General features: G+C 35.5%; 1 protein-coding gene across 3 annotated transcripts in view; it reads right to left on the bottom strand.

The window, feature by feature from the left end:
* The window catches only part of LOC130053426 (uncharacterized), a 34,631-nt gene that overhangs the window by 650 nt on the left and 20,800 nt on the right, over positions 1 to 13,181 (bottom strand). For all 3 annotated transcript variants that reach the window (XM_056160672.1, XM_056160673.1, XM_056160671.1), the window contains 4 exons: positions 12,762 to 12,953; positions 5,732 to 5,879; positions 1,715 to 1,765; positions 9 to 625 (listed from right to left, as the gene is read on the bottom strand). In XM_056160672.1, coding sequence (XP_056016647.1) covers positions 9 to 625; positions 1,715 to 1,765; positions 5,732 to 5,879; positions 12,762 to 12,953 — 1,008 coding nt within the window. The remainder of the gene's footprint in view (positions 1 to 8; positions 626 to 1,714; positions 1,766 to 5,731; positions 5,880 to 12,761; positions 12,954 to 13,181) is intronic.

Genomic DNA, 13,181 nt, shown 5'->3' with positions numbered 1-13,181 from the left:
GAGCTTACCTTCAGAATAAGTTTGACAGGTCGGTGACCATACAATGCTGCTCCTTTCGTTGCCATTTCTTCTTCGTCAGTTATGATGCAGTCGTCGGGAAATTCACGTCTTATTGTGTCTTGAAAAATGACAGAATTTGAAAATTCTCCAGGAAGAATGATATTTACTTTCTCTTTTAGCCCACTGTCCACCAACACCTTGTGTAGGAGTTGTACCACATTCTTTTTGGTGTCCATAAACAACGTTTGAAAAACATCGGGAGCAATCCTGCATTTTCCAGCAAAGAAATAAACTTTGTTGACAAGATTCATTTTCTCAATTGCTTTCTCAATCCGTTCCTTCGGTTGCTCTTCAATTAAAGCAAACAATTCTGCAGGCAATGAGAATGTTATTATTTCTGTGGAGGGTCCTTTTATTTTATCGTGTAGGGTATGGAGCAGTTCGTGATAATCAGAAATATTCCTTTGACAGAAATCGTCGAAAACCGACTTTCCAACGATCTGACTGATCAGATCTTCAAAATTATGCTGTACCTTACTCAAAATAATTTCATTTTCAAACGAGTTGTAAATTATTTCTATGGCATCATCTTCTTGAAGCATCAAAATAGAAATGCCGACGTCATCTGAAAAGAATAAAAAAAAATTGGAATGTAGATTAATGTAAAGATGTGGTTCAAATCTATATTGACTCTAATACTGGATATTGCAACCGTTATTTCGTATCCGATTCTGTATCGGTTTGATAATTGGTATGTCTATCAAATGTCGTTTTTGTGCATTAACTTTGGCAATTTTTTTTGTAAACAATTATATAGTGAGATCAGGCATGTACGTATTTGTAGCATCAGTTTTGAACGGGGAGGGGGGGGGGGGGGGGGCAAACGGATCGAAAAGGTATTGTAACTTCATTTTTGTCTAAAAATTCGAGAGGTGATCCTTCTGTACACCCAGTGCATGAGTTGAATTCATCGGTTCAAACTTCGACAACCATTGACTACTAATATGAAAGTGACTTGTCAATAAATCGATTTAGCGTATATAAATACAGAACATGTGGATTAATAATTTTTGGATAAGTACGTTGTCCAAAAAAGTGTTGGTAGGCAGTCCCCCCTATTGCATATAATGTGGTTTTTACTGACGAAAGGTGAAGACAACGAACAGTGATCAATTTCATAACTCCTATATATAAGTAATACAAAATAGAGAGTTGGGCAGACATGGACCCTTGGATTTGCCAGAGATGGCTAGGGATGTAATGATCCCCTGTTGACCGGTCACACCCGCCGTGCGCCTTATATCTTGATCAGGTAAACAGAGGTATCCGTAGTTAAAATCAGTGTGCCAAGAATGACTTAACAATCGGTATGAAACACGTCAGACAACATTTGATCCAATGCATTAGCCTACTTCGATTTAAAAACTGACCATAAGCAGAACAAGCGTTTGCGTATCGAATCAGTTGAGAGATATAAACACCATATGCAGGTGATAATGGAATATTGCAACATAAATTTGGGAAGTTGAAGATGGAGAAGCTGAAATCACCCCGTTTGTCATAAAGTTGAGTTGATAGTTTGCCGTTAATATCTACTTTCAATAAAACATCTAAGTATGGAGCAAAAGTGGACGACTCTGTGATATCTTTCATATCACAGCGATCATTTATTATAATGACTCGGTAGAATTTAACAATCTGAGTAAATACTCACATACGGTATGCGAATTATCTCGTACTGTAAAACCTTTAGTGTTGTCTTCCACTACAAAACATTAAAAATAATATGGTAATGCATAGTTATGGTACACCGATTTTCGCTTGCAACATTCTGAAAATTAATTTTTAAATCGGGTTTATCTTTTGTATAAAAAATTATCTGTCTTTAGCCATCATCGATTTGTATACAAGGTTTACAAGTACCTAAGTAAAATATAATTTTCGTAGCTTCTTTTTCTGAACAGTTCCAAAGTTTTACTGTCCCGATATTTCGTTTTGTAAAGAATATATACCATCATCGCAAACCACGCCCACGGTCTCCGTTCACACTATTTCATAGTCGTGGTTGTATGATTAAGAAAATCATCGACTTTAAGAATATTGATCTTCTTGTATCAACCACGCAGTGTGTTCCCACAATTTTATGGATGAAAAAATAACATTTAGAGATCATTGCGTGACTCGTAACGAAATAATCTGAGGATTGCTGATTGGGAAAAACTAACACAAGAGGTTTATTGATATATGACAAGCATGCTAGATTTTACAAGCATAACCTGTTGTTGAGGCGGATTCAATTTTTGGTATATAGTTATATATTTAAATACCTTCTAAAAGAATGATATGTAAGCTTTTGTCAGTTATTATTTGTAACCAAAATCTACACGTTTTACCTTTGGATGCAGCCATTGAAATGTCGAAATCTACTATCATGTTTGCGATTGGTCAATAAATGATTGTGTCATTTTATAAGTATTGATGGAAATCGAAGGTACAGACACCGTTTGAGGATAGGTAAAGATGCTTTGCACACTCATCGTCGCAATACTGAATTACCTAATGATATATGCGTGTCAAAGGTTATACGAGAAAACGATGTACTTTTGACGTATATAGATAAGAGATATTGGTTTCTTTTCAGACTTTTTAATGATCGTTTTTCAAATATTTTGACACGACTTATTCACATCATGGATGCAGAGGACCAGACGTTTACTTTAGCTGATTTTTGAAAAAGTATATTTTGAGAACATATTTGTTATGTCATGTTATTTGCACTTTGTTGCTTTCTATGCGCATAGTATGAAGATCCAACTTCATAAAACAACAATTTACACTCTAATTGTAATTCTGAATCGAACAAACAATGTAAAATCTCTGTTATACCCCGCTACCGGCTACTGAACCCATTATACAGTTTGGTATATGGGGGTATATACTTATAATGGTACTTTTACACAGAGAATATATTATAATAAATCAAACAAGCAATATATGTGTACACATCATGGCATTTATCATCCATGAACGTCGCAGCATCCTTTTTTAAATGGGGGATGAATAAATTGACAAACTATTGACAACCAGGGGCCTACTAAGATCTAAATAGCTGAAAATAATTTCTAAAAAACAAGGAAATTAAAACCAAAATAAATCGTAAAATTTACGTCAATCTAAACCTCAAAATCCTAAATTGCGGGAAAGGGGTGGGTGATACTGCAATACATGGCTTAATTTATCAGTTGAAACTTGCATAGTTACTCAGTATTGCATGTCACAGAAGAAGGGACAACCAGCAGAAAACCTACACCGTACTCTGCCATTTGAAAAAAAACGTTCATTGTCAATAAAGTTGGAGGGACTGTTATCACTTCTCCATGTTATACATTATTTCATTGGGATAATTTTAGAGGGCTAGTGACTGTAATCGATAGTAAATTTTAGAATTGAAAGCTGCGAGCAGACATACATTATGCCTACTTCAGGAGCTCAAATTGGAAAAATATAAATGAAACATTTTTTATCCGCAATCCTTAGTGGTATCTTTAAATGTAAAACTTATACGGTACCAATTTTGATGCACCCGATGCACATTTCGACAAATAATGTCTCTTCAGTGATGCTCAACCGAAATGCTTGAAATCCGAAATAACAATTTTTAAAACTTCATTGTTATTTCGGATTTCAAATATTTTAAACAAATAGAGCTATTATAGGGAACAACAATGTGCCAAAAAAGTGGAGTCAAATTCGTCTAAGGATAAGAGCTATGCGTGAGGGAGATAATCCTTAATTTGGAATGAATTTCTAAATTTTATAACAGCAATTAAATATACATCCGTAATTTCAAGCTAGTAACGAAGTACTTAGCTACTGGGCTGTAGAGACCCTCGGGGACTAACAGTCCTCCAGCAGAGGCCTCGATCGAGGGGTTATAATGTAAAACTTATACGGTACCAATTTTGATGCACCAGATGCGCATTTCGACAAATAATGTCTCTTCAGTGATGCTCAACCGAAATGTTTGAAATCCGATATAGCAATGAAGTTTTAAAACTTCATTGTTTTTTCGGATTTCAAATATTTTAAACAGATAGAGCTATTATAGGGAACACCAGTGTGCCAAAAAAGTGGAGTCAAATTCGTCTAAGGATAAGATCTATGCGTGAGGGAGATAATCCTTAATTTGGAATGAATTTCTAAATTTTATAACAGCAATTTCATTGTCACAATGAACAATACGTTTCAACAGTCAGTATGTAATGATGTCTAGATTTGTTTAATTTTAACGTTCCGCTGTTTGTGACGTAACGTCGCTATGTTACTATATGTAAAGCTTCAGGGGCCCGTTTTACAAAACAACCTACGACAAAGTCACAAGTCTTAAATTGTATTACACTGTTATTAGTTTGAATGAAGGAATTAAAACATTTCTGAAACTTAATTTTCAACATTAATTCTTCACAATTTTACATTGGAGTGAATTATCTTACAATAAGCGGGAGAAATCCAATATGTAAAGTTGATCTATATATATATATATAGTGATCAGTCGTTCAAATATTACTTTGATAAACACAACTCTGATTCTACACAGAAGTACTCTGAAGTTGATATCATAAAGATGCTGGAGCTCGTCAATGACAATACCTTTGTAGTCTTTGGTGATCAGAACTTCCAACAGTCTGTTTGGATTTCCATGAGTGGAAATCGTGCTCCTGTGTTGGCTGGCCTGTTTTTAAATTCTTACTGAGCCGATTTTATTCAAAACCTTCTACATGAAAATGAATTTCTAGCTGTGGCCTTCACCTCGACATATAGATATATCGACGATGTTTTATCTATTAACAATAATCATTTTCTTTCATATGTTGATTCGATATATCGCAGTGAACTCAAAATAAAAGACACCACATAGTCTATCCCATCTGATTCGTACTTGGATTATTTATTGAACATAGATGCTAACGACAAACTAACAACTCAACTTTATGATCAACGGGATGATTTCAGCTTCTCCATCGTCAACTTCCCATATCTATGCAACAATAATACATTATCACTTTCATTTGGTGTTTTATGTCTCTCAACTGATTCGATACGCAAGAGCTTGTTCTGTGTATGATCCGTTTTCAAATTGAGGCAGGCTACTGACAAACAAGTTGATGGCACAGGGTTTCATCAGTCTCGTTTAACGTCAGTATTTCACAGATTCTATGTTCGTTATAACGATCTACATGTAGTTTGTCAATATAACCTTTGATTGTGCCAAATACTGTTTGACGTGTTTCATGTCTATTGTTAAGCCGTTCTTTATATACTGATTTCGACTACGAATTACTCAGTGTACCTGATCACGCTATATAGGTAGGGCTCACGGCGGGTATGACCGGTCGACAGAGGATTCTTACACCCCTAGGCACCTGGGCCCACATCTGGTATATCCAGGGTCCTTGTTTGTCCAACTTTTCATTTGTATTCCGTTATAGGAGTTATGACATTGATCACTGTTCGTTATCTTCACCTTTTCATTGCTGAAGAACCTGGATGCAAGTTTTTCCCATATCACTTTTTGATTCAGCACGAAGTTTTAGTGTGCAAAACATCTATTATCGGAATCATTATGCGTAGCTAGCTACGATGAGAATATACATGCAAAACATGGACTCAAAACAAGTAATTTACTTGAGTTAGAAATAGAATATCATTCAGTCACAAAACTTATATATACCTTCACATTCTAAAACCACATTTGGTTTGCCAATGATGAAAGGGTCTATTTCTTTGCCATCAGCATGTGCACGATGCTTGTGTTTACAGAAATGAAGAATAGCCGCTGCTTTTGGAATAACTAGTATCTGGCCTTTGTGTAAACCAGCCTACAAAAAACAAAATGGGTATTTTGGTGTATAAGCAAACCCACCTCCCTTCATGTCGTTTATCGCTTTGCCATTACCATACAGTGCACTATCTTCAAATCGGCTGAGAAAATGTACATACTGATGCTGCCACTTAAATTTGATGTGTCAATATTTCAAATTAATCGGATTTTCTTCTGTAAGAAGTGAATATATCTCATAATATATCAAACCTGTGTATTGTTTTGATTACTAATTACAGTCTTTCTGAAATTTTGGCTGAATGAAAAGGTGATGTCTAGACTTCACCTACTGCGTTTCGATTATGTTAGGTGTTTTTCTTGACATAATGTAATATTCATGGGTTACGCGAGAGTTCAATTTAGGGAATTGATAAAGAGTTCCGAATTAAAATACAATGTTTTGAATTTCACAATTCATTAAAATACAAACTTTGTATAAATTTTCAATATATAGCCAGAGAATAGCAGCGTCTTTACAGTTTGAATAAAATCTTAGAACTGTTCTTACAAATTCACACATGTTTCAACTATGACAGATCCGCCTACATGGATATCAGATTGACCAAATAACTAAACGAAAGAACGCTGCAAATTCTGGGAAAAGGTAAAATAGGTGAGAGATAAACATACCAAAATCGAAGAAATAGAAATCTAAGTTTGATGCATTGTAGAAAAAAAATCCCACTACCACAGTGAAACAGGAAATATATTTTAAAGTTAAAAACTGCGATCATTTATGAAAATGCTCTCTCTAACGATCAAACATCAATTAAAACAATTAATTTTCAATGATAAATCCGTAAATACTTAATCCAAAAACTAAAAACCTTATATAAACCACATGTACATGACATCCACCCATAGATTGATTGGTTGTATATTGTTTAACGTCCCTCTTAAGAATTTTTCACTCATTCGGAAATGTCACTATTGCTGTGGAAGGACTGCAACATTTAGGCCTATCCTCGGCGTTTAAAGCCTTTGAGCAGGATGGGGTCTTCAAAGCCCGTTTCTTTATAAAAGGTGAAGATAGCGAACAGTAATTAATCTTAAAATTCTTATAAGCAAGTTTACACTAAAGTCAAACACATGGGAATGAGCATAATACATATAACGAATTATTGCAAGCATATAAAAACAAAGTAGTGAAATAGTGAACAATCTATAAAGCTTTTTTTTTCTTCTTTTTTTTTTTTACCAAAAACTGATTTTGGAAACTAGAAGGACATAAAATCACGGATGATCAGAGTTGCGAAATAACACAATTTTCACGGTTTGAAATCATAAACTAAGAATAAAAACACTCATTTGGTTCAATCACCATAACGATTTAGTAGCTTTCAGACCTGTGTGGACCTTATGGAAATGTTAGGGGTACTGATGTCATGCTGTCTAGATACACATTCTTCCATAAGGGATGTCGAACTTGACTGCTCATCCTCAAAGGTAACAGGCATACTGAAATTCTTAAACGAAGCAGAAACATTTGGGTCATTGGAATGAGAAATACTAAACTAGGTACCGCATCGGTTTTGGTTTCTTCAGAAGAAAGCTGATTTCTCTTGGATGTACATCGAGACCTCAATCTATACAAAGCTGCATCCGACTGTTCTGAGTCGGATTCAGATGACTTGTCCATTTCTGATTAATTCCGTCTTCCATTTTCCTTCTTCCTTTTCGTGACCTTTGTTACGGGGGGATTGGAATTAAGTGAAGGTAACATGTTCTGGTGTAAAGTTCTTATTCATCTTCCTGATATGCTTTTCACCTTGCACAGAATTAATTCTGGGTTTGGTTTACTCTGAATGATTTTCAATTCTATATCCCACTTATCTCCTAACTTATGTTTTCCTTGGATTTCCACTTTCCTGACCAAGATCCTGTCTCCTACTTTAAAGTTTGGACATGTAACTTTGTGGTCACACTGGTCTTGATTATTCGTGGCAATCCTTTTGGCTTCTGCAGATGCAACCCAAAATCCAATTGCCATCTGTTACATATGCTTTGCAACTTAAGTATGATGATTTCCCCTTTCAGTGTTAGGATCCATCCCAAAGAATGCATCGATTGACAGTTGGAGTGTCAGCCAAACATAAGATGATGTGGAGTAAATCCAGTGGTATCATCCCTGCATTGTAGGCCTATACAAGTGGTGCACTGTATGACTTCCAGTCAGAGTTCTGGTCATTTTCCAATGTCGACAACATTCTAATTAAAGTTTGATTAAACCTTTTAGCAAAGCCAAATCCCAGAGGTTGGTATGGCGTTGTTCTGGTTTTCGTAATTTACAGGATATTGCAGAGTTCTTTGATCACTCTTGAATTAAATTCTGCCTTTGGTCACTGTGAGCATTCTCGCGAAAACTGTATTGACGAAAAAAGTTTCCATATAGATCTTTAGCAGATGTATGTACTGTTTGATTCCCTCATGTAATGGATTATGCGAATCTTGTAAAATGATCCGTAATCACTAGAACATTCCCAAAACCTCCTTTAGATTGCTCTAAACTCAAAAGGTATATGCATACTGATTACATGGGTCTTGTACGAATTCGTACAAGTTCTGTTGCAGGCCTTACTACAGATACATCTGCTTTCATCGCGCTCAAAATCACACAGCCTCTCACCTCTGTCGGCACGGATTCGAATCCCGCTCGGGCCGGCAAGTGAGAAAGTTTCCCAGTTTACTTTCGGAAGGTCGGTGGTCTCTTCCCAGGTACATTGTATCTGGGTTCTCTCTTCCACCAATAAAAACTGGGCGCCACCGGATAACTGAAAAATTATGTGGCGGAAAACATCAATCAATCAATCAATCTTCCTGGGCAAAAGTATCGTTGTTTTGCTAGCCAAAGTATCTTGTCCTTCCCTGGGTGTACAACATTATTATGCATTCCCTCTCAAGCTACTATCCTGAAGCACTCTGGTTACACTACATGTAATTGCCTAATCAATTGGCCATCATGAATTATCCAAGACATCATTGTTGAAATCCAACTTCTTGTGTACTCTAAAAAACTTCTGTACCTATGTTCCTTTCTGGAATTTCTGTCCTTGGTCGGAAACCCTGCTTATAGCTTTGTCTTCCTTCCGATTGTTGACATTGAGTGAATCGCACGGTAATAGATCCTCAGCGACGAAATAAAGTAATCTTTCCAATCACATACTTTTGACAACATGATATAGATTTAGAGGCTGTCTGTCATGGAGCTTTCACTGTCTTTGTAAACAAAACTGATTTCAGCGAGAGACCGTCTGCATCCACATTCAAATGACCACTCCTGTAAGGTATATGAAAGTTATAGCTAGCCAGAGCAGCTACCCACATTGGCTGTAGCATCTAGCTTAGCAAATATGAATATGTATGTGAGGAGGTAATTGTCAGTAATGACATGGAATTAATTATCATACAGATATCATGCAGCTTGTCACATACCGCACATTTTAAAGCAAAACAATCATCTTATGCGAAGGGTAGTTCCTCTCACTAGGTCAGAACCTCTTCCATCAGAAGCAATTACCTTCTTCTTTCCTGCTTGTTTCTGATAAAAGACACCTCCAATACTTTTAGAAACTTACATGTTTATGTAATATAAAAGACATGTTGTACTTGCATATCCTAGAACTGGTGGGGACGTGAACTTCTCCTTTATGACAAGAAAAGCCTTCTCCTTAGTTTTTGTCCATCGCCATGGCTTGCAGGAATGCATCTCAGACAGTCAATCAAATGCAAATATACAGCACTATGCACGACATTTTCATAAAGCTCATGAAAAGAGAACGGACAAATTGTTACACTTCAATCATAAATATTACTTATGAAATCCAAACGTAATATGACGATGCAATGCAGTCAAATTGCTCCCTGGAGTATTCGACGGTCATTCAGGTATTACCACCACGGGTCAATCTCAGCTAACTCAAAGTAAAATTATATACCCGTGTCTGTGACTAATTTTTGTATACCTTTCATATTTTCAGCTATGTGCATACATGCATGTAGCAGAATCTTATACAGAAACCACAATGTATCAAATCCACGATATGAAATAATACATGATGCTGTATATGCAAAAGGAAAAAATACCACAATCCAGTCAGACGATAAAATAAGCATGCATAATTGTTCTAACTATGTACACTAAATACAGTTCCATGTTAACAGATACAGGAAGTTTTCAATTAGTTTTCAATTTTAGCGATGAAGGAAAAGAACATTCGTACCTCTCGAAATACCAGTATCGGACGGACAGTAAACGCTCGAAATACCAGCATCGGACGGACAGTAAACGCTCGAAATATCGGTATCGGAAGGACAGTAAACGCTAACGTTCATATCATGTATTGCAACAGATTTCGAGATGAAAACAAGTCCAAAATAAGAAGTAGGGCAGTCCTGTCGAAAATATTGAAAAGAAAATACAGATGTCTAATTCCGTAAAATTCAGAGAAAAACTCAGAATCAAGCTTTGATAATCCAGTAAGGCAGTCTACAGTATCTTTCCTGGACCAAAATGTAGAAAAGAAAAACGAACATCCTATACCTTTTAAATAAAAACCGTCGAAATGAAGAAAAGAAATATACAAGTCCAATCTCATAAAATCCACAGGAAAATCCAAAATAGTACATCGTTCTCCCAAGAAAACCGAGGTGGCACTGTGCGAGCTGATAGGTGTTTGGTGGCTGTCGTCGTCTCTATGATGGTGTGATGTGGTGAAGTAAAGAATCAAATCCACATTCGTCAATCAACTACACACAGTAAATCGGAAATTAAGTCCAAATAGTAATGTAATATTTATGGGCTACGTGATAGTTCAATTTGGGGAATTGGTAAAGAATTCCGAATTAAAACACAATGTTTTGAATTTCACAATTTCGTATAATCCAAACCTTGTTTTTGTTAATTCACACATGTTTCAACCTTGACAGATCCGCCTACTTGGTTATTAAGTTGATCAATGATATAAACTAAAGAAAGTTGCAAATTCTGGGAAAACCTCTATGATAGGAAGTTCTGGATAATTAGTTTTACTTTTTTTGCGCGCTATGAAATGAAGTTTAAACTACATCAGGTTTATGAAATATACAAATTTTGTAAATAAAACTTTGTTATATCGTGCACTGTCTAAAGGTCATGGGAAATGGTAGTTTTTACGTGTAACCAATTTCTATGTTATATTCTATAGTTATTACTTAAACTATAAGACAATACAATGTTTCACTACTTCAGTGACGACAGAACGATTTGAAAATCCACCGTAGGATGAATCATATCGCTCAATTTAACTGGATTTTTTATGTATATATACACATGTATCAAATGATATATTGTGATAAATAGATAACTTATTTTTCCACAAGAGTTGTCAAACGACACCATAACCTACTGGGAAGCATGCGTCTATTTAATCTACATTTGGTTTAAAATGTTAAGGGTTTTGAAAAATAGGTGATAGTCTAAGGCCACTAGGTCACACGTTTTGATACCATATGAAAGGGCTGGTCACGATACATCTATATTTCATATATTAAAGCTTTTTCACCCTGGTTCAAAAATATTGATAAGGTTAAATTCTTTATAAAAGTAGGCCACAACTCAAGACCAAACTCATTAGGTACAATGTCTTGGTACCAAGGTCTCATTATGAGGCGTTTTTATGTGGAAAATGTGTATATACCCCTTGGTTCAAAAGATATAACACAGGTTAATGTTTTTAAAAAGTGGGTCGAAGTCCAACGTCAAAAGTATTGATATTAAAAGAAAGGTATCTTTATGAGACATCTATCTGTGAAATGTCAAAACCCTATCCCCTTTCGTTCAAAAGACATAGCACAGGTCAAAGTGTTTGAAAAGTAGGTCAAGGTCACCTGGTCAAGGTCTCTGCATTTGAAATATCAAAACTCTATTCTCCTGGTTTCGAAAGATATAGACCAGATTAAAGTTGTTTTTCCCTTAAAGTGTGACCCCAACGCCGACACTGGGGCCATGGCGATAGATCTTCCGACAGTCGTCGCGGCGAGCTAAACAGTATTCTTTCTTCGTCAAATAGCACATTAGATCTGCGGAATAACTGAAAATCACAAGATAGGGGAAATAAATCTTTTTGTTGCTTCCACACTGTATATATTGTGGGTCATTGTGACGTCACAAAGTTCGAGAAGTGTGACGGATTTTTCAGTAATGAACCTTTTTCAGTGTCGATTAATAATTATTCTGGACAATTGGACATAATTGTTTTTTACTAATAAATTTCGCTTTGAGGACATGCTGATTTATATATGTTTTCATAGAAAATAGTGATGTTGAAAAGTGTTTCGTATGACCCTTAGCAATACCGATTACTTTACTTCTGAGTAGCTTATCTAATCGCCTCTGTTGTGATGAGAAGCATAGAACAATTTTGTGAACATGCAATCAATGAATATCCTTTATAATTATAATGTCCGCTTCACGGAAGATAATCAGTTGCTACAGGAGGATCTATATAATCTACAAGGGAACTCAAATATTGTAAGTTTATGAGTCTAGCATTGATGAATGAAATATATAGGACAAATATTAGTCAAATATCGGACTTCAATGTTTTGTTTTGTTAAAATGATTCATAGTGTCAAATGGAAATAAATAATAATTTCAAATCTAATTTAAAGCATTAATCCATCAACGTTTGATCGTTTTGGTATTCATACATCGCCGGTCAATGTACCATAAATGCAACTTTTGCAAATTTCTTTTAATTTTCCAGTTTATAATATACCTGTTTGCCCATTTCCCAAATGAACGTTCAATGGAATGCTAAATCAACTGTTCTTGTATCTCAGAAGAACTTATATCTCCAAAATTTTAGAATATCTTATTCTATCAGAATTTACCAAAAATTACATTTTTTGCCGCGGATTCAAGAAACTCTGCATGCTTTTCACACGCCCTGGACGGTATGGTGAAGACATATCGCTTCTTTAGTGGTTCTATCTTTCGTAGATTTGGATTTCGAATCAAACAGGATATGACAGAGGATGTCAAATCAAACGATGATACCATGACGCCATTTTCAGCACGTACTTTTTTTGGAACCTGCAATAAAGAAGTTCTATAAATGCGACTCTTTAAATATTTAGATTGATTTCTCCATTATCATTTAATGTCATATGTGTACCGCTTTGTTTAAAATATCGAAATCGAAATATAAAATATCGAAAATAACTGCTGGGAATGTATGCCTGTTCCTTCCACAGGGCAAAGAGGTTGAAAATGTGTCGATTAGAATTACAGAATGAAAGGTCTATTAATCATTTTCAAATT

The sequence above is a fragment of the Ostrea edulis genome, chromosome 3, assembly GCF_947568905.1.
Source record: "Ostrea edulis chromosome 3, xbOstEdul1.1, whole genome shotgun sequence".
Lineage (NCBI taxonomy): Eukaryota > Metazoa > Mollusca > Bivalvia > Ostreida > Ostreidae > Ostrea > Ostrea edulis.
This window is presented reverse-complemented; position numbering and strand designations above follow the sequence as displayed.